We start from the raw sequence: 25,879 nt of genomic DNA, 5'->3' as shown, positions 1-25,879 counted from the left end.
GGTGTGTTTGACCCAGGCGGGGTGGAAGGCAGAGATGGGTCTCCTCCAGATGAGACAGGGAGTCGGCACAGTCTCTGCCCCTCTGCCCAGAGCACTCGAGCCTTGTCAGGATGAGAGGCATCTTGCTAAGTTGCCTCCGTCAGTGCTTCTATCACTTGTGTCAAAACAGGCGCTCTCCATATTCAACAGATAAAACTAAACCTCATGTGATGGGAATACAGAGGCTCAACTGGGCCATCCGCTGATTTTATGACAGCCCTGATGTCAGCATGAGGGCAGATACCCACCACCTCTCTCCAGCAGTCCCAAAAACAGCATCATGGTCGCATCAGACAGCTTTGGGACGATTTTGTACCACATATAGCCCCACATACACAGCAGAAATATCAATACCAGAAGTTATTTTTAGGATCTCAACTACTGTATGTGCTGTTTGCAGCCATCTGCTTTTTAACTGTCAACGTAAGGCGTGCATATTCTATATTATCTCTTTCTGATCAAGGGTTATGTGTTTTGTGCATGCAGTCTGATACTTTCTTCAGTATTGGTTGTGAATACAAGCGATTGTTTGCAAGTGTGATATTTATATCACATGCTGTTAATGTACAGTGAACTGCAAAGAGGACACACATTTAATGTACCTTCACAATGGAATAAAATGTTACTTGTGTGTAATATTAATTGTTTTATGCTCCCAGTTGATTTGCCCTGAAGCTTCACTATAGTTAGTATTCATCTGCCACCCTTTTCTGTTGGAACCTTGTTTGGACACCCAGACATAATATGCGTCAAACCATCTCTCAGGTCAAAGTTCACATTTCAGATTTTTATTTTTTTCCTCACTCACTATAGACATCAGGTCATGCACTGTGTGGTTGATGCCTGATGTAAGTTGTCTGATATATATTGCAAACAATAGTGGATTAAGACTATTCCCTGTTAGTTCCTGGCTGCCACCAGTATCCTGCATGAGGAAAATATTACTGTGTATGTTTGTCATTTACATGTGACCTCAATGTGTAAAAAGTATTAAATATCAATTGGGATATGAGAGAGTGCATCATTTAAATTAAATATAAAAACAAAATATCTAAACATAACAAATAGGCAATTTTATCAATAAAAGTCAATAACTTAATAATGCTTCAGAATACAGTCTATATTCACTCTTGTTTACCATAAGGGTAAAGGTAACTAAGTACAAATTGAATTCAGACACAATTTAATTCCTCCAATCTTTAAGTGAGGCATTCAAACATTAACATTTTGATAGCCTAAATGACATTTCATTACCTCCCTCATAACTGAAAAGCCCTCAAGAAACAAATTCTTTGCATTTTTATAGGAAAAAATTGGGTTCCTCAGATATTTTTTTACCCATAGAGTTAATATTCTTTCCCCTTATCATTAAACAAAGCAGTAACAAAGACCCTTTACATAAAATCTTCTTTTATTGTAGACAGTAATATTACCATTAGTCCAAATTATAAAAATTGTGTACCTCATTCAATTTCCCAGACAGTAAAGACAATATATTGTATGTTATAAAATTTCATGAATATTTTTGACGATCTGCAAGTATTGTTTAAGCTGAAAGGTGCAATTTAAATTTATGAAACCTTAAGGTGATAAGGTGTATTTTTCCACACAAATTTAATAAATAAGTTAATTATGAGGAAAATGTTCCTATTAAACATATTAATGTTAAACATACGTTGTTCTTCAGTTTCATATAGACATACAACTTCACTTTTGTTTATAATTGGCGCTGATTTCGGATCAGCCAAGGTGGTGACGTCACGTATACTGACGTCACTTGGCTGACGATTGCGGAAGCAAGTCGGTGCTTTAGCCACTTAACTCAAAACCAAAACAGAGGGGATGATTTCGGATTAAAATCTCCGAGGAATCGCAAATAATCTTATTTACCGAGTTGACTCTCTCCAGCTGACTGAGCTGTTGTCTTCCTGAGCTTGACAGGCGACTGAGGAGAAGCTGAACAGCCGATCGACCGAGATGGAGGTAAAGTGTTCAGCGTCAAGGGGGTTAGCTTTAGCTCGTCCGACACAATTTAGTAATGTAATTAGTAATGTGTCCTCAAGCATCCTCAATTTATCTACAGATCTGTCTTCTTGTTCAGAGCTTTTTTTTTTTTATCTAAAGGATAATTAATTATGCCGTTGAATTAGGCTGGTAACAGTAACAGGCAGCTGTAATGCCCCCTGAATGGTGTTTAAATCCACCAGCTGTAGTCGGAAAATTGTATTTCACAAAAACGTCTCTTTTCCAAAGTGGTTGTCACTGCTCATCATTGTCGTTCATTGTATTTAGGTGCTGTTAACTACTTTGTCGTTGTGCATAGTTCGCATACAGAGCATACAGGGCTCTTACTGTCTAACCAGAGGTGCAAAATACAGTGTTTTGTTTTACTGGTAAGTGCAACTGCATAAGCAAAGGTTACAATATGTACAGTGATGGACAGTAGACCAACTCTTTTTTTTTGTAATGTCATTATTTTTTATTGGTATTATGCAATTATTTTGAATACAGAAAAAGAGAGGTTGACAGTGCAATATAAACAGGATATGTACAGTCACACTATTTGAACCGTGAAGGTGTTTCAGTCTGTGCAAGTACAACTTTGTTTAAATGCAAAATTACACCAAAAGTGCTTCTGCCTAGTTTCTTTCTGCCGAGTTGAAAAGTGTTTGTCAATGAAGCAAAAAGTGTTATAAAATATGCTGTTTCAATACGTAGAGCAATACAAGAGTTTCCAAAGGAAATACTTTGCTGACTGTGACCGTGGATCTTTACGGGGGACATCTGAAGTTTAACAGTCAAAGAATCCAGGAATCATACCATATCTGACAGAGGTAACATCTCTCCACCTTTTAAATTTGTTTTTTTCCCTTCCTTTTTATCTTTCTCTGAAAAAGGACCCTGGTGGTACTGGAGCTGAGTGTGTGAGTCCATCTCCAGCAGGTACACCCAAGTCAAAGGTACAGCACTTTATCAAGCATCACAACTATCTCTGTTTTAAACGTTGCAGCTCAAAATGTCTAGTTATAACCTTTAATGTGTGTCAGAGTATGCATTTAGATACAGTATGCTTTGATAGATGTGTGTTTCTCTTTTTTTACTTTAATATCATATTCTCAGCTGGACACTCTATCCAAAGATGACCTAATCAAGTTTGCCAAAAAGCAGATGGCTGCCATGCAAAAGATGAAGAGCAGATGTGGAGGTAGCTATAACTGTTATAAAAGCTTGTGTTTTTGTGTGACTATGTGGCTGTTTGTGTCAGTAACATACAAGTTTGTGATGTGATTTGATTTTTCTTTCCAGATTTGGAAAAAGAAGTTCAATCCCTAACACAGCAATCCAGAAACAGTAACAGCAGTTCCAATGACACCTCTCTGATACAGGTTTGTTTATAGACCAGCGTCTCATTGTGTGTCAGGTGTAAGTGCCCCTCTGTTTACATGTTGTATTTCATTTTTATTCTGCAATTTGTGAATGTCATGGGTTTGTGTGCAATAGGAGCTGACTGAGAGGATGGATGCGTTACTACTGGAGAAGGCAGAAACTCAGCAAAGTCTTGCACTGTCTCGTAAAGAACTAGAGAGAACCAAGCAACAAGCCAAGGTGAAATATAACACCCTTACTGAGAAACCTTGACTTTCTCTTCTCACTCAATCACATTTCAGTGTATGTCTGCAGTCTGATGCATGTATATTCAAACCAAATTGTCAAAACACAACTGAATATTTATAATTTTGTGCAGGATGATCAAGCAGTGCTCCAAGGTGAGCACGACCGAGTGATAGAAGACCAGCGAAAGAAGATCAAAACCTTGGAGAGCAGCATTGAGGAATCCAACAGCAAACACCAAGAAGAACTGGCTCATTTCCAGAAATTACTTGAAGAGCGAGAAGCAAGTGACAGAGAGAAGGAGAGTGAAAGAGAGAAGGAGCGCCAAGCAGATTATGCCAGCGCAAAAGACAGTAATGAAGAAGTCCAGCGTCGCTTGGAAGCCCAGCTGGATACCATTCGAGCTGAACTGCAAGAGATCCAAGAGCGAAAGTCCCAGGAGGTTACTGAGCTACAGGAGAACCACCAGAAGGAGTTGACAGAGGCTCAGCAGGAGGTGGAGAACCTGAAGGAGGAGCTGGCTCAGAAGAGTCTCCACCACGAGGAGGAAATGAGAGCTCTGGAGGAGGACTGTGAGATGGAGAGGGAGCGTCTATTGTTGCTCCATGAGGAACTCACTGAGCAGCTTGCTCTCAAAGGTACAACAGCACTTCAGTTAAAGTTAGAGTTGTAGCATGACCAAGATGTGCCACAGTGAAGGCTATTCATTGTTTTCTGTTTATGCTGTGTATGCAAAACCTTTCTGTCTTTTAAACATGATGATATCCTTGTATAATTCAACATTTTCCTTCTGTTTCCAGAAGGCTTCCTGCAGGACGTACAAGAGGAAGATGAGGAACCTGCTCGCGGTTCAGGGATCGCCAAAATGCTGGAGCTGTCTGGCTGTAGCCAGGCTGACTCCAGCCACGGTGATGGAGAGGAGACTGAGGCCGGCAGACTGAGAGCAGCACTGGATGATCTTCAAGCCCAGATAACCATGTTACAGGATGAGCTTACGATGGTCAGTAATGTGAAGGGTGAGCTTGAGGCAGAGCTGGAACGGACCAAGGAGGAGTTCCAGCTGGAAAGAGAAGAGCTGGAGTTTAAAATCAATGAGCTGCAGATGACCAAGGACAGCGCTTCCTCTGAACAGGCACTGGCACTGGATCCTGATCAGCAGGAGTCAGTAATCAGTCCGACCCAAGACAGAAACTCCCTCAATCTGGAGGAGCTGAGGACCCAACGTGAGGCCTTGACCATGGAGCGAGACTCCGCTCTGGCTGAGTGCCACCAAATGAGGGACTTACTTCAAACTTTTGAGACAGAGCTGGGTGAGAAGACAAAAGATTTTGTTCTACAATACAAAGCCATGAAGGAACAGGGAGCTAATACCGTGCAAGACCTCCACGATAAGGTTGATCAACTCAGCCAAGAGAGGGTAGAACTGCTGGGGAGGATAAGAGAAGTTACAGAGGAGAAAAGCACTCTGATGGAGAACATGCAAGACCTGAAGCTGAAACTTGAAGACCAGAAACTCTCATCTTCTGTAGAAGAACAAACAAGAGTGGAGGACCTGACAAGGCAGAATGAGGAGATCCGCTCCCAGCTGGACACGAAGGAGAACATGGCTGAAAATCTGAAAAAAATGATCAACACTCTGACTGAAGAACGAGACAAAATACAACACCTGCTAAAGCTCAGAGAAGAGGAAATGCACATTCTGAAGGAGGACAGAACCAACGAAATCAAGACGCTTTTGGAGGAGAATGAGAAAGAAGCACTTTTGCTTGAAGAGGAAAACGAGAAGAAATTGAAAGGCTTGAAAACAGAAACAGATGATGAAGTGCAACATCTAAAGGAAGAGAAAGAAAAGATAGAGGAAAGCCTCAAAGAGGAGTTGGGAAGATGTGAAGAGACGGTTTCCGCTTTAGAGCTGACTATCAAAGAGCTCTCCACAGAAAAGGCTGATCTCCAGCAGAAATTAGAAGATGCTTTCTCAGGGCTTTCCACAGCCCAGGAAGAGAGGGAGCTTTTGGGCTCCAAACTGGAAACCCTGGAGGCTCGGCTGGAGCAGGAGACGTCTGAGAAGAAACACCGAGAGGCGAAGTTGAACTCTCTGACAGAGGAGGCTGATCAGGCCTGCGCCTCCGTCCGAGCACTGGAGGAAAGTCATGCTGAAGTACTCAGAAGGTCCACGGAAGAGGTCGAAGAGCTCCGAACACGCGTTGATGAGCTGGAGAAGGAGAGAAGCCTGTTGAAGAGTAACCTTGAAGAGGCTCAAGCGGACAGAAGAGTAGAGGAGGTGCAAAATGAGTTCCAGGCTCACATCAAAGACCTGGAACAGGAGAGAAACATGTTAAGGACCAACCTGGAGGAGGTGGTGAAGGAGACCGAGGGGCTGCAGAAGGACCTGCAGGATATGATGTCAGTTAATGAGAAGATGAGCGATGAGAACCAGAAACTACACGCTCAAATTTCCCTGATGACTAACAAGGAGGGAGAGGAGGAGGAGGAGGAAATGACAAGAAAGATGGAGAACACAGAGAAAGAGAGCAGAGAGTTCAGAGAACAGCTGACGGAGAAGGACTCGCTCATATCGAAGCTGAGGAGCGAGATGGCCGTCCTCCAGGTAAGTGATGCACCTCATGTCTGTGTTTATTTTCTGTCAGCTGGAGGCTTCTTCTCCACCCGAACAGTATTGCAACAATTATTTCTTCTCATTGTTTTGACCTTTTCCACTTTCTCTGTATTTCCTCAGTCACTCTCTGAGGAGTCCACCACCGAGTCGGCTTCCTCCGAAGAAAATGCAACCAGTGAGATCACAAAGAAAATAGGTGTGGAGATGATGGTTATCATGTTCATTTGATAAAAATATGACCCTTAAAAAAAACAACCAACAACTGTGATTTCCCTGCTCTTTGATAAATTATCGAATTTAATTTCAGACTGTTTAGACTGACTTTGTAACTTTAACTCCCCTCAGCGCTCCTGGAGAAGGAAAGCAAAGAGAAGGGTGAGAGGATGAATAAAATCAAAGCAGTTGCTGTCAAAGCAAAGAAGGAACTGGATGCCAGTAAGAAAGAGGTAGTGTGAAGAATGACTTTTCTAAACTGTTAATTTATTCAACAGCATTGATATGACAAAGTAAATACACCATGATTTTTATGTTAGTTGTTAAAAAGCAGCAGGAAAGAAGACAATACACTATAAATGAATCAGCGGGAGGGACGCGCTGCCTATGATTGGTTAAGTTTAGGATTAGGGTTGGGGTTTGGAATCAGTTGACTTTCAGTGAAACATACAGACCATTGATAAATGTGTCCTCTGTGCTCAGATTAGTTATTGCACATGATTTAAAACGTAATACACTTGATTTGTTTTTTTCCAGGTTGTAACCCTCAAGGAGGAAGTAGAGTCACTGAAAGCAGAGAGGGAGAAAGTAAACAGCTCCATGAAAGATATCATCCACGGTGCTGAAGGCTACAAGGTAGGACTGGCATGGAGGAGCAGTTTCACACCATACAGCAGAATAAACAGTTTGCGTGCATTAACTATGTAAACAATCATAATAGTGTTCACTGCATTTGTCTTCTCTCAAATATTCTGCCATATTGGAGTTATTCCTCGTCCTTTTCCACCCTTCTCTCTACATTGCCACTGTCACATGGTCGACCTCCCATCAATTGCAGAATCCAATTGGAGGCCAATGTATTTGGGTTAAAGTTCAATTTATCAGGCCACAAGAAGACCTTCTAATTTAACATAATATGCAGTAAAGATGCATATTTTAATTAGTAATTCTGATTGTTCTGCTGGACGTATTCAGCTCCCACTTCTATTGATTCCTTTTATGTGTCATGCAGGTTTGTTTTACCCTATAATGGGTGTTATGATTAGTTTTAAGGCAAATAGACTTGAAATAACTAGAAATGAGCATGCAAAGTGAATATATGTCCAAAATATCTCCCTTTTTACGTCCCTGAATAATCTTTACGGTAGATTCCATAATAGAGCACCAATAGTTTTGTATTGTTATTATATTGCTTATTGCCAAATGCGTTCAAACACAGAAAGCACAAAGAAATATTTATACTCATGTTCTGCTTTTCCTATGTGGCTGATTGAAAAGGGCAGAACTATTGTGTTTTTTTGTATCTGGGTGTGTCGGAAAAGCACAATATAAAATACAACTGACAGATTTGGTTTAACATGCGATTAGTTTCATGCATTCTTAATACAGAATGTTACTAAATAGCAAGTGGAAGCTCGCTCGCTTTAAAACTGACTATGTGCGTAATATTACTCCCAGTGGTCTCCATCAACAGTCCCCTGACTGCACGGTGCTTTACGACTGTGTCTCCATTAAAGAAGAAACCACTCTGCCGTGTCTAATGAGACTTTTGTCCCATTCTCAAATGTAAACGCAGCTGATATCTGCGCTGCATAATGTTTACCTTCACTGAGCTGTTCAGCCAGCTCCCAGTGATGAATATTGAAGATGTGTGTGTGTGTGTGTGTCCGTGCGTGCGTGCGTGCGTGCGTGTGTGTGTGTGCGTGTGTGTGTGTGTGTGTGTGTGTGTGCGTGTGTGTGTGTGTGTGTGTGTGTGTGTGTGTGTGTGTGTGTGTGTGTGTGTGTGTGTGTGTGTGTGTGTGTGTGTGTGTGTGTGTGTGTGTGTAGAACCTGCAGATAGATTACGACAAGCAGACAGAGCAACTGGATAAGGAGGGAGAGAAGGTGGAGGCGGCGGAGAGACAGATAGCTGAGCTGACCAAACGACTCAGCAGTGCTGTCACACAGGTAACACAGATACACACTCTATCACACACACACACACGCACACACATTAGGACTAACAAACACACAAACCGCTTTCACTCTGCAGTAAATCTAAGCAGTGGCGCTTTGTCCAGTGATACATCTTTCCAATACTGAGCGCATAACTCAGTTTCCATATGATTTAGAAGGAGTCATTTTAGCCAACAACACTCTACCCAGCTGTATTTGACAGCCCGGCGCCCACAAATAGCCCATCAGATGTGACTGGGTGCGGTGGGGAGAAATTGTTTTTATATGTATTCCGTTCCCCAAGCTCATAACTGTCTCTTTCCAATGAGAGAACAAGAGGCAGGTAAATGGAGCGGGGTGTAGCTTCCATCTGCTGCGAGCTGGTGCAACACCATTTTCTCAGATGCAGGTTTATTCTTCTTCTTTGCGCTCGCGGTTCTCAGGGGGAGCCAGCTGACTGAAGCTACTCAGGGATCTCAGAGTATGTCTCTGTTTACCAATCATAGTTTCATCGTTTGGCTGACAGATGATGGGAGGGAGCAGCTGCCGCTGCTCGCTCAGTGTTCCTTGCAGAGAGAGCCCACAGAGGCTGATACTGTCAGATTTGCATGAATGATTTTCAAAAGTGTCACGTGGGCTCATACAGGTTTGTGCATTTTTAAATGAAAACCTTACCTATGAAATAAGTGAAACAGCCTCCCTCTCAGTGACATCCGTCTTTTTAGTGTGACTTTGGGAGATCGTAGATTATTCTGAACCCATACAGTAAACAGTAAAACTAATGTAACTCACTGATCATAGGAAATAAATCTCAGATGAATACAAATATCATTTGAGCTCATAAATAGCTTTCCTGCATGGCCTCAAGATTTGGGAAAAAGAAATGACAGTCATAACTTAGCTCCTGTATGGATGTCAACCCTTGTTCATTTTACAATAATCATTAGATCAAACCAAATCTTTTTGTAGTCGCATTTTTTCCAGAGAAGTTGAGAATACGCATAAGAGTGCACGATCCTGGATAAAATGAGAATCACGATTTTCTTTGCTTAGAGTTGAGATCACGGCTCTCTCTCAAGATTCTTTTTTGATATGAAGGAATATTGCACTCATTTGACTGCAACAAAAAATGTGAGGGTGCCTGATGTTACCAGACCCTAATTCTCTTTGAAATCGTTTCCAGTTGTTGCATCCTACTGGGGAAGCCTTTAACCAATTGACCACCGTATGTCGTATGTTGTGCGGCGAAACTCTGCAACCGCCGCAACTACATTTAAAAAAAGAAAAAAAAAACGCTCCCACATTATCACATTTTGCCACCCCCACTGGTCACTGGTCCGCTCTTCGGTCTAGCTGTACAAACAATAACACACCTGTTGAAGAGGTACTTTACTATGTATATTCTTTTCACCGGTGACACTCACTCATTCTGACTGAGTTTGTTTTTCTGATTGCCAGTTTCTGCTGCTCTTTGGTGTAACGCCACATTGTCATTTGTTGAGGGAGAAAGTAAGAGCCTGTTTGACACAGCTGATGTCCCAAATGAAAATGCGAATAGTTGTGTCATTGAGAAATGAGATCTCAGAGAGGGTTTGAATCAAGGTCATGTTTTTAATGCTATTAATCGTGCACCCCCTAATAGAGATGGAAGTTCATCTGGCAGAGACAGTAATCTGGAGTATTTATTCTCATGCAGAAGGAGATGCTGAGCAGTGAGAAGGAGGACCTTCTGGCCGGTATGGAGACCATGAGGAGCACCATGAGACAGCTAGAGGCCAAGAACCAGGAGCTACAAAGACAGTCAGCAAGTCTGGACAGAGACCTGCTAGCTGAGAGAGCAATGAAAGAACAAAAGCTGAAGGTAGAAATAAAGAGAGATGGACATAATCGGCCTCTTCTTTCTTTATTACTATATATTGAAGCTAATCTTTAACAGAACCACAAATCATTTATTTCATAATATGGAATCCACAGTACACATGGCAAACTGAAACTCCCCTTTTAATTGCGACTGTATGGTTTCTTGCTTCTTCAGGACTTGTCATCTGCCATAAAGGAGGTAGAAGAGCTGACAGCCCAGCTCCGCAAGCAGCAGCAGCAGTCTCAGCAGACTGCCCAGGAGCTGGAGCAGCTACGCAAGGTACACACACAAAAACACACAAATGCTTCTCAGACTCTAGTGTGTCTCAGAGGACCCATCCGGCCGAGCGACTGAGCCGGTGATGGCCGGCCTGCAGCTACAGTAGCACCTCACAGAGAGAAAGAGAGCAGTTCTAGCCCACAGTACAGACACTGATGTTACTTTTCCATTAGCAGAGACCTACATAGTACAGCAGTGTACATGAGAGCTGCCAGTAGGTCTGGCTATGTCGTGTGTCCACGTTGTTTACACAGACCAACGAACACAGAATTTTTTAGGCTGATACCAAAAGTGATTTTTGAGAGAAAAACAGAAAATGATATATTGTGTGCTATTCTTTTTTCTTTTAAAAAAAAAAATATGTCAGGAAGTTATTGTTAACTAGTAGTAAGAAAGATGAACAAATACTGCAGAAGTATGTTAAAGTTAAGCAATATTATTAGATTATGATTTAAAATAATCATAAACAGTAAATACATCACAACAGTTATTTTTAACCTCAAATGTTGCTGGAATCAAATAAGTACAACAAAAACATCTAAATCTTAAATTAGGAAAGAAAAAAGTCAAATATTTTCAAAAACAATTACCTAGTTAGAATTTTACCAGCAAAAGATGTATTTGTTTGTCTAACATTGTAATCATGTAATTTTCATGAATTTAAGGCTACCAAGGGGCAGGTCCATAGCTCACTGTATATAAAATTGGAGGTCTGAAAAGTAAAGCCAATGCGGAGGTGCCTTCAAGTGCAATACCACTGAGGGCCATTAGGGGTTGACTCCAAAAAAAACAGTCCTCGGTTTCTTCCACCACTTGCTCCTCCCCAGCTCGTCCAAATATGGTCACTTCTGACTCCAAAAAGTCAAGATGGAGACAGACAAAATGCCAGTCTCAAGGCTTTGAAATGGCAGTTGACAAAGCAATTGGTGACGTTGTGGACGGGTGCTGCGAGGTCAGGTCCTCAATTTCTGTAAGAAAGTGGTTCACCTGCACAGAAAGTGTTTCAGCCTCGTTTTTCAGTCGTCTATCTCTGACGGAACAGATCGGTTCCTTTTTTAATCAATCCAGATGCCTACACAGGCACTACTCACATTATGCACCAGCCTATTTTTACGCTTCCAAGTTAGTTTTCTTCCATTTTACGTACTAAGGTACCATGCTGTTGCTTTGCTGCTTATGTAACACCTCCTGTGTAGACATGGTGTAATTGCAAAGTTCACACCAGTCATTCTCCTCTTCATGTCTTTTATTGAAGTATATCTGTGTTAACAATTGATTTTAAACTTCATTTGGTTCTGTAAATTTATTTTTTAATTGTCAAATTCAACATACTTTATGCAACCTAAAATAGTCAATTAAATGTACACAACAGAAAGTCAGATGCTGAAGCTTAAGTTTAAGTTTAAGCTTTGTTCTTTGAACTGATGTAGTACGATGACTCTGCCTGTAGGAGGCGCAGCAGAGCTCTCTGCTCGACATGGAGATGGCCGACTACGAACGACTGGTGAAAGAACTCAACGCCAAACTCTCAGAAAGAGACGAGTGTGCTGAGGAGCTAAAGGCCCAGATAAACACACACACCCAGAAGGAGGAAACGCTCAAACAGGAGATCGGTATGAATGACATGTTGACATTTACACTTGCTCGCTGACACAGAATAATAATTACATGGTAATAAAACGGCTTGAATCAGCTGTTTGTAGGTTGCTCAGACCTAAACTGTGCTATTCTGTAACATATATTAGAGGTTTTAGCAACAGAAGGGGGCATACACTGATCGTAAACATCCATTATTCCTGCAGAGCCTTAATGAATTGCTGTTTACCGTGTCCATGTAACTGTCCTCATTTGGGAAACACTGTTGGATGTAATTTTCCTCCCATCTCCCAGTTTTTTGCTCCGAACTGTTAAACTGTGTAATGACAGCAAAATACTGAATAATGTCTTTAAAGAATAAAACCTGCACTATCAATTTCACTAAAACCTCTTTTTTTTCTTTTTCTTCTTCTTTTTGCGCGTGTGCGCATATGCGTTCATGTGTACGTGTTTCTCCAGAGCATCTGAAGTCCCAGCTCGACCAGGGGGAGGATAAGACCTCGAAGATGAAACAGTTGCTGGTGAAGACCAAGAAAGAGTTGGCTGATGCCAAGAAACAGGTTTGTTCGCGTGTGTGTGTGTGTGTGTGTGCGTGCGTGCGTGCGTGCGTGCGTGCGTGCGTGCGTGCGTGCGTGCGTGCGTGCGTGCGTGCCCCGAGGGAATTCCTGTCACTGTGCATAACATTGCTGCCTGATGAATGTAAATAGGGTTACGCAACCATGTGTAGGCATGATTGCAAGGGAGGCCTTGAAGATGTTGGAGTAATTAATCATTTCTGTGTGCGGATGTGCTTGCGTATATGGGTGTATGTATTTAAATTTTCACTGGTGTGTGTGTGTGTGTGTGTGTGTGTGTGTGTGTGTGTGTGTGTGTGTGTGTGTGTGTGTGTGTGTGTGTGTGTGTGTGTGTGTGTGTGTGTACATGCAGGAAAGCTCCCTCATGCTGCTGCAGGCCTCTCTGAAAGGAGAGCTGGAGGCAAGTCAACAGCAGCTAGAAAGCTCCAAGGTAGCACATCCAGCACTTCCCTGCAAAACTTCTCTCCACTATCCCTTTTAATAAGAAATGGATTTGACAAATCAAGAATTTGGTCGTACACAAATCACGTGATGAAGTGTGTGTTTGTGCGTTCAGATTGAGGTTTGTGAGCTGACAGCCGAGCGCCATCGTCTGCAAGAGCAGCTGAGGTCTGCGTTGGAGCAGCAACAAAGAATCACCAGCTCCCTGCAGCAGCGCATCCACAGCCTGCAGCAGGAAAGAGACACTGCTCAGGTACATGTTTACATTTCTTTAACCATTTGTTTAACTTAACTGACCTCCTCCATACACACAGAATACATGTACACTCTGACAGCTGTGATAGAAAGGGGGTGAGGGTGAAGAGTATTGCTCAAGGACACGTCAGCCATAACTTCTGAGGAGCCGTAGCGACTTCTGACACTATTGAAATTAATTGCACTTTGAGGAAGCGGTGTTATGAGGCTTCAACTAATGATTATTTTCATTATTAATCTCTAAATTATTTTTGATGAATCTTAAATCTTGTCAAAAAAAAAAAGTGCCCAAAGTGACAACTTGTTATTGCCTATTTTATGTGACCGACAGTCCAAAATCCAAAAGTAATTAGTAGAAAGTGGAAACGAAAATGAATTAAACATTCAACTATCATAACAGTTTTTATTTTCCTATGAGACAACAAATCAACAAGTCAACTACTTGTTTCAGCACTAGTACTGTATAATGTGACTGGCGTTATTGCCTGCAAATAAATAAATGATCTAATATTAGCAACACATACTTTTGTCAATCTGCAAATGGGAAAGCCAGAGAAGATGATTTTTGTTAATTAAGCCAAATGGCAATAAGCAGACTTCTCATATTGTTTATAGAAATGGTAAATATTTATAATCTCAGATTTCTGCAACCATAATTAAAAAAAAAAAAAAAGCATTAATAGTCACTGCCCACCAACTGATTATCAGAACTTGATTTAACTGTTTCATTTCGACATTCGACTTCACTGCTTGCTGACATCTAAGATTCGGAATAAAAAAACAAAATTTTCCACCATCCTTTAGAGATGTGAAGCATTTCATAAGCAGCAGTTTGCAGTGATGTGGCCTGTGTTGTATTATGCTGAGAGGTTTTCCTATATTTCTCAGCTTTTCTATCAAAATGTCTTTTTCTTGAATTTAGTAATTCATGAGATACAACTCAAGTTTTCTTTATCGATAGTCCAACAAAAAACACGACAACAAATTTGCTCACCTGTCACACTCTGTCAGAAAATATACAATAATCATGTGCTCCATTATTTATTGTGCACCTGCGCTTAATGTGTGTGTTGGTTTCAGGCTGAGCTCGGGGCAACGACAGGAGAGTTTGAGAGTTACAAGGTGCGAGTCCACAATGTGCTCAAGCAGCAGAAGAAAAGCACAGCTCAGAGTGACGGAGAGTCTGGTAAACTAGAGAGGTGAGGACAACACTTGAATTATGAATTGCTGCTGAGAGGCAAAAGGAAGACATAGCTGTGAAGTGCGTCATGCTGAATAACGTTACCTACAGTGGACAGTGATTTATTTGTTGTTTTGTTGTGGTGCTGTACTCCAGCTCAGAGGATATGAAATTAAATAGTGTCTCAGAAAGGTAAAGTTCTAACGCTTAGCTTTAATTTGAGGGTGTTCACATTTATACTTGGGAAATAATTACATAATGTCTCGCATTCAAAATTGGGAGGATTGTGTATAATTAGGGATGCTGATCTGGCGCAAAATGTTTAACCAAAACATGGCAAAAAAACCAACTTAAAACAATCTGTGTTGCAATGTGGTGTTGCATGTTTACAAACTATACAATTTTTTACTACAATTTAAAACTATCAATATAACACGAAAACAACCCATCTGCATTTATCAAAGCTGCTTGATTCTGTATTACAGACAATAGACAATATATAGGGAATGTCACGAGAGAAAATGCGCATTTGAAGGTTTATATAACACATTGTGGAAAAAGTGAGTAGTATGTGTCGTATACAAACAACAACACTAATGTGGATGTAATGAACGTATGTTGTGCTTTGCAGAGAGCAGATGTCATCTCAGGTAGAACAGCTGAGAAGCAGGTTGGCAGACAGCCAGCAGAGTCTCCAGAGCAGCACAGCCGAGCTGGAGCAGCTCCACACTGAACACGACACTCTGCTGGAGAGACATAACAAAATCCTCCAGGAAACCGTTAGCAAGGAGGCCGAGCTCCGGGAGAGGTGAAATGGCCTGGCTTTTTTTTGTTGTTGTTTTTTTAATGTGGTTTCGAATCCTGTCTCGTCTGCAATTCATCAAACTGCCTTGTTGTTGACATACTGTATGTTTGACACACTCTCTATATGCCTTATCAACGTTTACTCCTCTGATGTGATTTTGCAATCATGACACAGAAGGATGCATGCTGGGAACACCTGATTGCACCTGGAAAATACTTGTCACTCCTCTTTTCACTGTCCTGTCACACACCATGCTGATTTTCTACTAAACTCTTCCTTTCACTCTATCTCCACCTCCAGGCTTTTGTCGCTGCAGTCAGAGAACGGGGCCCTGCGTTCAGACCTGTCCCAGGTTCAGGCTGACCTGTCCTCCCAGGTCGAGTCCCAGCGGCAGACCTACAGGGAGCAGCTGAGGAAGCTGCAGGACGACCACCGGGCCACCGTGGAGACCCTGCAGGGCCAGCTGACCCGCGTTGAGGAGCAACTCTTCAACCTGCAGAGCCAGAACAGTAAGTCTGAAGGGCGACTGTAGACTTGTGCTGTTCATATTTAACAGGCAATAACTAGCTGATTCTCGACGTAAAGCAGCCTTGTAAACATGTGAGGCAACATTGGTGTCCATTATATTACTGGGCAGTGTTGTGCAAGTTCTGAAATCTTTTTACCGTTTGTGATTACCTCAATCAAAAGTAATTGAATTACTTTACCGATCACTTCAACTTAGGCTTTTGGTTTACTTTTAAATGTTGGCTTAAATGAGCTTTTTCATATTGGTTTGGCCTTCTTACCTTCCCACCCTGATTGCTTGGGTTCTCTTTGCTCAGTCAGCTTTCAGTTTGGCAAGGGCGAAAGTGTTGGCTATTTTCAGCTTGTCCCTGGAGCAGTGGGGTGGGGGGTTCGGCTCTATATCTTGATCTTCCGGTCGGCCCATTTGGGTATCCCAAGGCACACGACATCCACGGCTGCCTGGGCCTCTTGTCAAAACAAGACCCCCTCGTCTGGGCCTCACTTGTAACGAAGCGACCCCGTGTCTTCCACCACCGAAACCATAGTGACACACTCCCTGCTCCGACGACTCGCGGTCCGGACGGCGGGATGTTAGCAACGCCCAGTTGTGTGTCCCTGCCAGTGACTCTCATGCCTGGCCCACCACTGCGGACCTTAACTTCAGCGCGGTGCAAGAGGCTTCGCTCTGGTTGCCCTGTTACTTTTATAACGTGTTACTTCCAACTCTAAACAGCAGAATGATCCAAAAAAAGTGATTCAAAGTGCTCAAATAGCCAGCAGTAAGCTGGAGGGGTGCGTTAATGGTGTCGTATAAAGAGATCCATCAAAGCATCAAGTGGTTAACAGTGTTGAAGTTTTCGATCTTGTTTACTCTTCCTGTCCACGAGAGGAGGGGGTATCAGTGTGTTTATCAGCAGAGCAGCAGTGAGAGCTCATTCATCACCTCCCACACAGCTGCCCTCCAGAGTCAAACAGCAAACACACACACACAGTAATGACTAGGATAGGCAAGTGTGTGTCTGTGTGTTTCCTGTGTGACTTCTGGTTGGCCAGGTGTTGGCGAGGCTCCTCCGCTCTGTTCCCGCCTCTCAGTGTGGCAAACAGCTCGCTGTGGCATCTGGAGAGACTCATCATTAGTGGCTCACACGTGGACAGGGCGATTGGCTCCGATATATGGTGCCAGTATTAGCCTGTATTGAAAGTCATATTTAAACTATTTTTAACACTCAATTTGGATTTAATGTCAGAATAAATGCAGAAGAGTTCAGCCTCAGTGTGTTTTACTAGCCGTATTGGGGCAGGTGGGTCGTAAAACCATGGGTCTCTGGACAATTTTCACTGACCTCATATTTTTTCTCTGCAAATCAGTTGTGACAAACAGCAAAATTGATCTATGTTCATTGTCATGTTTGGTCTAATTTACTCTTCTCAATATTTAAGCTGTACATAAACACAAACTACAAATAATATATTCAAAAACTGTCTTACAATATAGAAACCGTTGGAAGCTGTAGCTTTTTAAGATGCTGTCTTCGCAGCTCAGTATTTATCTGCGGTTTATGTGATGTACAGTGCATCCAGAAAGTATTCACAGCCCTTCACTTTTTCCACATTTTGTTGTTACAGCCTTATTCCAAAATGTATTAAATTCATTTTTTTTCCTCAAAAGTCTACACACAATATCCCATAATGACAAAGTGAAAAAAGTTTGATTAAAATTTTTGCAAATCTATTAAAAATAAAGAACAAAAATATAACACATTCACAGCCTTCGCTCAATACTTTGTTGAAGCACCTTTGGGAGCAATTACAGCCTCAAGTCTTTTTGAGTATGATGCTACAAGCTTGGCACACCTATTTTTGGGCAGTTTCTCCCGTTCTTCTTCGCAGGACCTCTCGAGCTCCATCAGGTTGGATGGGGAGCGTCGGTGCACAGCCATTTTCAGATCTCTCCAGAGATGTTCAATCGGGTTCAAGTCCGGGCTCTGCCTGGGCCTCTCAAGGACATTCACAGAGTTGTCCCGAAGCCATTCCTTTGTTATCTTGGCTGTGTGCTTCGAGTCGTTGTCCTGTTGGAAGATGAACCTTCGCCCCAGTCTGAGGTCCAGAGCGCTCTGGAGAAGGTTTTCATCAAGGATGTCTCTGTACATTGCTGCATTCATCTTTCCCTCCATCCTGACTAGTCTCTCAGTTCCTGCCGCTGAAAAACATCCCCACAGCATGATGCTGCCACCACCATGCTTCACCGTAGAGATGGTATTGGCCAGGTGATGAGCGGTGCCTGGTTTCCTCCAAACATGACGCTTGGCATTCAGGCCAAAGAGTTCAATCTTTGTTTCATCGGACCAGAGAATTTTGTTTCTCATGGTCTGAGAGTCCTTCAGGTGCCTTTTAGGTTAGGTTAGGTTAGGTAGTTACTTTATTAATCCCCAAGGGGAATTTTTTTTTTTTTTTTGCAAACTCCAGGTGGGCTGTCATGAGCCTTTTACTGAGGAGTGGCTTCCGTCTGGCCACTCTACCATACAGGCCTGCTTGGTGGAGTGCTGAGGAGATGGTTGTCCTTCTGGAAGGTTCTCCTCTCTTCACAGAGCAACGTTGGAGCTCTGTCAGAGTGACCATCGGGTTCTTGGTCACCTCCCCGACTAAGGCCCTTCTCCCCTGATCGCTCAGTTTGGCCGGGCGGCCGACTCTCGGAAGAGTCCTGGTGGTTCCAAACTTCTTCCATTTACGGATGATGAATAAATGAATTTAATCCATTTTGGAATTAGGCTGTAACATAACAAAATGTGGAAAAAGTGAAGCGCTGTGAATACTTTCCGGATGCACTGTATTATTTCCTCATGTATTTCTTAAGTTCTTTCCATTTGGGCTTGATGTATCTTGACTCATGTATTTTAGAGAGTGTAGCCAAGGTTATTTTTTGTTGCTAAAATTTTGGAGGGGTGGGTGGGGGGTCTACCGGTGGAAGCTGCAATTTACAGATGTTCCCTAAACACTTCATTGCAGGCTAACGCCAGGCACTAACTGGGCTGTTGTCCCCACTCAGTTACAGCAGTGCTGGTGTCTCAGACAGGTGTGTGGCCAAAATGCAGTTACCTATGTTGAAACGCAGTTATTTTATCTCCCTGATCGGGCTGCCAAAGTAGTTCTTGCGTACGTGAAATGCTGTTATTTGTTCAGTGTTTCGTTGCTGATCTGACTCTCTCAGGTTTACTGAGCCAATGAGGCGTTCTACTAGTTCGAGACATTATGACACAGTCACTGCTGAAACCTGATCAGATTGAAAGAGCTGGTCAAACTCTTGTGCATTCACAAAAAAATGACATGCATGTAGGAGGACTTGGATGATAATAAGAAGTCGAGGGCCAGACTGGAGGCGGGAGATGGGGGGGGGTATTGGTTTGGAGTCTGGCCTCTTGGTTCAGTTTCAGGTTCATAAATCACAATAAATCACAGTCCACTCTCTCCAGTGCCTCATCCTCCCCCCTCGCCCTTCTCTTCACACTTGTTGTCAGTTTCTGCCAACTGAACCGGTAAAAACCTGAGGTTGTCTGGTGCCCCCTCATGTCACAATGAAGTAGGACACCTACTCACAACTAGAAGGAATTCATCTTGAAGGGTGTATGTTGTGTAAGCATGCAGGATTCAGAGGTGCTCTCTAAAAACTTTTTTTTTTTTAAACTCCAAAACTTCTCTTGACTTTAACATATTTAATGACCTCATTCATTTAGTTGTTCAAACTGACCAAATACCAAACAACCTGAGACTTTGCAGCAGCAGTATCATCGCTTGTTTGACTTCTTGTCTGATGATAAAAGCGCATCATGAAGGTATTTTGAAGCCATGGTGGTTATTGTAATTTGACCATAATAATTTGTTATAAATTGTAAAATTAAGAGTAATTATTTTCTAGTTTGTTTGTTTCATCAACTCTAAAGTGAATGTAATCCCATTCTATTCTAGAAAGTAACTTTCTTTGGTTTGTTAATCGGCTTCTTTTCATACAGTGCCCACTAATATCTATAAAAATGTGCTCTTCTTCAGATTCAGTGTTGGTCCAGTCCGGCCGTAAGCCCCTCGCTTCAGATCCCCAGCGCAGAAACACTGACCACAACACAGCAGGGCTGGGACTCGTGGCGCTCAGCGACCTACAGTCTATGGCCAGGGAGGAGGGCGAGGGCATGGAGACCACTGAGACGGAGAGCTCCTCACCCACTCTTACACCACTCCCCTCGCTGGAACAGCTGCTCACATCCCCAAACCCCAAACAAGGTGAGTTTGAAAGCAGAGGCTCACACCACATGAATTCATATTATAAAAGGGCCGTGTGTTTAACCTGTTTCAACAAGGTATTTATCCATGATTGCCCCCAATCACAGCAAACTAGAATAATAAACCTGTTGCAAATTGTGTTTGCTTTAAGGAATGGATGTCCAGTTTGTGAGACGTTAAAACATATTCACTATGTACGGAATACTTTATTAATTCATTTGTCTATTTTGGCAGCATCAGAATAGAGCAATCTGTACAGTAGTTTGTTTTAAAACCTCTTGTACGTGCCTTTCTTTGCATCTCCAGAGCCGTTTGTGTGGACGGTGGAGCCGACCAAAGAGGAGTTAAGTGAAAAGCTGAGCATAGCCACCCGCAGCATGGATCACATGAACAGCCTCCTGCACGAAACCGAAGCCACCAACGCTGTTCTCATGGAGCAAATCACTGTATGTATATACACCCGAGTACTCACTCACACACACACACACACACACACACACACACACACACACACACACACACACAGAGAAAACTATAATAGTTTAGCGTGGATATTCCATTTTTGCTCCTTATATTAATTAACCTAAATCAGCCCATATTTGATATCAAACACTTTATTTGATTGAACAGAAAATACACTGATGTGTTTGTTTGGCAGCCTTGTAATGTCAGTGTGGAACTGGACCGGTGTTCGGTTGTTGTTGAGTGTCCATAAGAGTTTTTGCAGCTCAAACTGGCCGGTATGCACCGACAGTGATATCAAACAGCCTGGCGTTGTTTACAGTCCCCTCTTTGTCCAGAAGAAAGTAGAACTTGCGTCCTTTGATCCGGAGAGGAATAAATGAGGGGGACTCATGTCTGTGGGCGTGACAGGCCACCTCGGACAGCGGAACTGTTATTCTCCGGCCTAGGGCTGGTCCCAGAGGAGACTGTGTGCAAACTGTGACCATCTTACCACCTTCATGGAGGACCACCTTGCTGACAGAGCGCCGGCAGAACAGAGCTCCGAGCCCCATTATCCCTGCTCCTATCGCCAGGCAGCCCACCGTGAAGCCGTACCTCCAGGCGTGAGACCCCAGGTTCATCTCAAAGCTCCACATCCCGGCCAGCCCTGTGGTGGACGCCTTGGCTTTGTCCTTCTCTGCGGCGCCGCCTGTGTCTCTGAGTCCCGTGTAGGCGAAGTGAGCCAGGTATGTCCAGAAGACGCACTGCCCGCCGCAGAAGACCGAGAGGAGGCGGAAGAAGCGGGTCCTGTCGTGCACGAACAAGGTGACATCTCTCGCGGGCTGAGTGGAGGTGCAGAGGCCGCGACGGGCTGCCAGCTGCCGGCCTGCGTGGACCAGTATCCCGCTGTACAGTCCAGAGGCACTGACCCGGGTAGACACGCCGCTGCTCGGTAAAGACACGTTTCGGAAGACTCGGACTTTTTGCCGAATATTACCGAGTCGAAACTGTGCGGAGCGACACGCCAGCACCGCACACAGCAGACGCTCTATCCCCATTGTTCGCACTAAATCTCTTGAACCTTTCTGCAACTATTTGACAGAAAACTACGACAGTCCAGGTTAATAAATCGCTCTTGTAACTCGAGGTTTCAACCCTTCGTATCCAACACACCAGACCAACCCAGAGGACGCAGCCATACTTGTTATGTATGACGTAAGGCGATAGGCTACGGAAGGTAGCGCTGACCAAAATTAAGTGCCACCTCTTTTCTTTTTTTTAGCGAAACCAAATTGTTTGTCGGTTTAGTTTTTATAAATAATACCTATCATTGTCAAATATTAAATAATCAGTTAACCATGAATGTGTATAATAGTTCAAACTGACAAACCTGCAGCAGCTGCAACAGTAACATACTACTTACACACTGGTGCAATCAGCAATTAATGATCTATAGAAGTCAGAGGGACCAAACCAGTACTTTTTACTTTGATACTCTAACTAGAGTTTGCAGCTAATACTTCTGTACTTTCACCTAAGTACGACTTTTCATGCAGGGATTTTACTTTTGCTGTGTCGGTGAGTAAAGGATCTGAATATTTCTTGCACCGTATGATTTAATCTTACTGGTATGTTCCACCTGCCAGCTGCTGAAGAGCGAAGTGCGTCGTCTGGAGCGAAACCAGGAGAGGGAGAAGAGTGTGGCCAATCTGGAGTACCTGAAGAACGTCCTGCTGCAGTTCATCTTCCTGCAATCTGGCAGCGAGCGGCAGGCGCTCCTGCCTGTTATCCACACCATGCTGCAGCTCAGTCCAGAGGAGAAGAGCAAACTGGCAGCCATTGCACAAGGTATGTGAATAGATGAACCGCTTGTGATATGTGCCAAAAAAATGGGTTTTTAAAAGTTAAAAAGTTCATTATATACATATTATATAAAGTATATTAACCTGCCCACTTACTAAAGTGCTTATAAGCTTTAGTTTTGTATCAGTAATATTGTTTTAGCTACATTCATTCTACTCCTGAATAATGAATGTATAGTACTGTGTGAGAAAATTAAATTTACTTCCATGAGCACACAGCCCTGCTGGTGGAATTTGTTACTACTACAGAACGTGCAGTCACAATGCACCAGAGCATGCACAGAGATCACACGATCCTGAATCATGCTGTAACTCACAGATGCCCACACACTTACCTCTCATTCATTCAAAGAAAACTCTTTTCTTTCTTCTTTTTTTTTTCAATATCAACTTCAAGGTTCTTGAAGTGCTGCAGGATATAACATCCATACTAACTCAATAGTTTCTAACCAGATTTTCTCGACTCTCCTTTGTGCAGGTGAAGAGGAGGGGACTGGGTCTCGGGGCTCAGGCTGGTCCTCCTACCTCCACAGCTGGTCTGGGATCAGATAGACTTGACTAACCGAATCAACATATGCTGGGAGCACAGCGTAGTGACATTACTGAACCTGTCTCGGTGAAATGTGCGTTTGAAATGACGGCAACAGGGACGTGATCACGGAGGTGTTTTTGACAAGAACGTTGGGAGGACACAGCAGAAGGGACCAAGGATCATATCAGAAAAGAATGATGCATAGAGATAATGAAAACCAAAACATTCATTTGAATTTGCAGTGCAATAAGTACATTAGTCTCTTACCAATGAATGTTAACTGGGACAAATTTCTACCATCCTTATGCTTGCTATTGACATGTACATGTATTTATTCTAACATTTACTGGGCATGACAGTTACACTTTCTTAAAATGGACCTCATAAGGCATTAAACATTGTGAACGGATATAATACACTGTGTATATTATGCTGTAACCACAACATTATAGGATCCACATGATGTGCACAAATTGTTGGATGAGGGATTAATCAAGGAGGTAAACGTGTAACGGGAGGAGATTACTTGAATAGGATTTTCAGATGTTTCTGTACCGTGCACCACAGTACATTACAATGAATACACTCGTGTACTCTTGGTACAAATCATATAGGATTTACTTCTCTTTTCAACTATTTTCAAGGGCATATTTAACTGCTGAATGTGGTTTTACTACATGAGAAGCAGCTATCCCCCCCATTCTTTGCAGTATAGAAATGAACCTGAAACTAGCTTTTACTTGAAAAGCTGTTGCCATGTAGCTAAAAAAAAAAAAAAAAAAAGATATTAAGAAACCTTAAATGCCACATGCTTTGAAAAACAATTAGCAGTTGTGTTAAGTATGTGTGATTTGAATGGGCTAAAACATGTGGAACCACCGGTGCAGTCCACTTAAGTCTTTCCTGTCTATCATAACCTCCCTGCAGCTATAATGTCTAACATTCAGAGGTTTCTCTGATCAACATGACTGACTAAAGTTATCATATGCAGGTATTTATACTTTTTTTTCTGACTGGTTTTGCAGTCACTAATGCCTCACATTTTCAACTCAGGAGCAGTAACACTTTTCTGTTCTTTTGGTTTAGGACTGGGGTTTTTTTTATCTCTTGTTTCTGTTTATCAAATTATTATTTTAATGGTTTCTGTATGTATTTTGGGAGTACTTTATGGTTTATGTTCCTTGTTGTTGCTGCACTTAAATCACTGAGAGATTTGTTGCAACTTAATCTGCACAGCTGTCTTGTTGAAGGATGGTGCCCAAGACAGCAAGCACATCTGCCCTGCTTGAGTGTCCTTGAGCAAGACTTCCTATCAGACCCATTGGTGGTGTTTTTAAAAAAATGTTTTATTTACAGTGTCTTACCATGACCTCTAACCTCCCTGTGGAGGTGGGGGGGGGGGAATCCCCATAGAAACCCAATAGAAACCCCACTCTTCCTAAAGCACATATTTACCCATACTTCCATTACATGAATACTTCAGCCTCCTTACCAGTGAAGTTAATCAGCCTGTTCTTTTTCTCATTCCTGTGGCAGCTTTTTGTGATTCATTCAACACAAGTGAAGGTATTTGTATGTAAGCTTTTATATTTATGATGGTTACTGTCAGCAGAAGATATGAGAGATTACCACAACCTTAAAAATCATATAAGAATAACTATATTTACGTTTGTATGTTTGTCTGATGTGAAAAATAATTTCAGAAACGGTGACTGTTTTTTTCTGATTTATTTCCAACTGTAAACAAAAATTAAATCAACATGGATGGGAATGATTCCACACAATTTGCATTCAGTCCTGCTTATTGATCAATCATAACACATTACAAACTTTACAGGTGGTAATCAGCAATATCAGCCAGATGTTGTTTTGTTTTTTTCTACCCGAACAAATGACAGTCTGAAATGTACTAATGTTTTACAGATGTTTAACGATACAAAGTAAATGAGAAGAACCTACAACTCCACCCTTTCTATTTCTACACTGATAAATCCTTGCTTTTATTGCTGGACATCTGAACAGCAGCATTGATTTTTCTTCATGGATGTAGCAGTGAGTTCTCATCCCTCCTGAAGGAGGATGCAGGGTGTAGGGGCTTTCCTTTTAAGGAAATAAATGTGGTTCTAGAAACATGACGCAGTCAGGGGAGGGAACCACAAATTATAGCTACTGTATCTGTCCCTGGAAGTAAAGGTAAACATGCCGTTAGGCTCCTACCTCATTGGGGAGCAGCTGTATCATTAACCCCTTCCTGTTAGGTGATGCATTCTCCCCATTGTGTCCCTTTGCAATTCATTTTGTCATCTGCTTTTATTTGTCTGAGTCTTGCAGAGTGGTAGTGGTAGTAAACGCTCCATTGTTCGTTTGCAATAACCCGTGATTTATTTGCAAAAATATCTCACAATCAAAAGTGAAGTCTTGTTCTGGGATAGGTTTCTTTACGGCACCGAGACGCCATGTTTAACTTCTGTATAGTTTTCCATTGGTCACAAAATGAAAAGTCAGACTTTCCATATGTCCCAAACTGACGTAAGACTGGAGCGGATGAAGTTACAGCATCCGGCATTAATCCAATAATATGCATATTTAACGTGTTGATACAAAAGCGGATCTTGCGCTGACTCCGCAGGGTGGGTCTGGCTGTTTCCTGCCAGTAAAACCTAAATAATTGCAATTCGGTGGAAGTTGCCATAGACACAACGAAAAACACAAACTAAATCTTCTGGTTTTCAAAATAAAAGCGCCGATTTGTCGTTTACAATTGTAAGTATTCAGTGTCTCTGCTTACTTGTCCACTGTGTTTTGCCCACCTGCTCCCAAAACATGTTTGCACTTTTGTAATCTTGTGATCAAA

General features: G+C 42.4%; 2 protein-coding genes across 3 annotated transcripts; one reads left to right on the top strand and one right to left on the bottom strand.

Moving 5' to 3' along the window:
* Positions 1–1,847: 1,847 nt before the first annotated feature.
* Positions 1,848–24,947, top strand: LOC138620874 (GRIP and coiled-coil domain-containing protein 2). 2 transcript variants are annotated; one of them, XM_069698479.1, is made up of 24 exons: positions 1,848–2,022; positions 2,937–2,999; positions 3,160–3,244; positions 3,346–3,425; positions 3,541–3,645; positions 3,785–4,289; positions 4,455–6,259; positions 6,389–6,464; positions 6,614–6,714; positions 7,019–7,117; positions 8,309–8,428; positions 10,113–10,277; positions 10,452–10,556; positions 12,007–12,169; positions 12,612–12,712; positions 13,080–13,157; positions 13,284–13,421; positions 14,504–14,622; positions 15,235–15,411; positions 15,709–15,917; positions 19,960–20,187; positions 20,494–20,633; positions 22,278–22,479; positions 22,972–24,947. In XM_069698479.1, exons 1-24 carry the CDS (start codon positions 2,017–2,019, stop codon positions 23,043–23,045), a joined length of 4,944 nt encoding a protein of 1,647 aa, XP_069554580.1. In that variant the 5' UTR covers positions 1,848–2,016; the 3' UTR covers positions 23,046–24,947. The 2 variants fall into 2 exon arrangements, with proteins under 2 accessions (XP_069554580.1, XP_069554579.1); XM_069698478.1 differs by having other exon boundaries at positions 4,452–6,259.
* Positions 20,703–21,856, bottom strand: tmem223 (transmembrane protein 223). Its single transcript, XM_069698482.1, has one exon. It carries the CDS (start codon positions 21,687–21,689, stop codon positions 20,916–20,918), a length of 774 nt encoding a protein of 257 aa, XP_069554583.1. The 5' UTR covers positions 21,690–21,856; the 3' UTR covers positions 20,703–20,915.
* Positions 24,948–25,879: the final 932 nt, after the last annotated feature.

The sequence above is a fragment of the Brachyistius frenatus genome, unplaced genomic scaffold (assembly GCF_029030835.1).
Source record: "Brachyistius frenatus isolate BFR_SWC_R1_liver_20210118 unplaced genomic scaffold, ASM2903083v1 Contig_27, whole genome shotgun sequence".
Taxonomy (NCBI): domain Eukaryota; kingdom Metazoa; phylum Chordata; class Actinopteri; family Embiotocidae; genus Brachyistius; species Brachyistius frenatus.
Note: the sequence above shows the minus strand (reverse complement) of the source record. Positions and strands in the feature narration are given on the sequence as shown.

What these genes read in the sequence shown, in the direction of transcription:
- LOC138620874 (XM_069698478.1), top strand. An exon ending in TGAGATCACAAAGAAAATAG is followed by an intron (nt 6,465 to 6,613) that starts GTGTGGAGATGA and finishes AACTCCCCTCAG; the next exon opens with CGCTCCTGGAGAAGGAAAGC. An exon ending in ATCCCCAAACCCCAAACAAG is followed by an intron (nt 20,188 to 20,493) that starts GTGAGTTTGAAA and finishes TTGCATCTCCAG; the next exon opens with AGCCGTTTGTGTGGACGGTG.
- tmem223 (XM_069698482.1), bottom strand. Translation starts at nt 21,689, where the DNA reads ATGGGGATAGAGCGTCTGCTGTGTGCGGTGCTGGCGTGTCGCTCCGCA.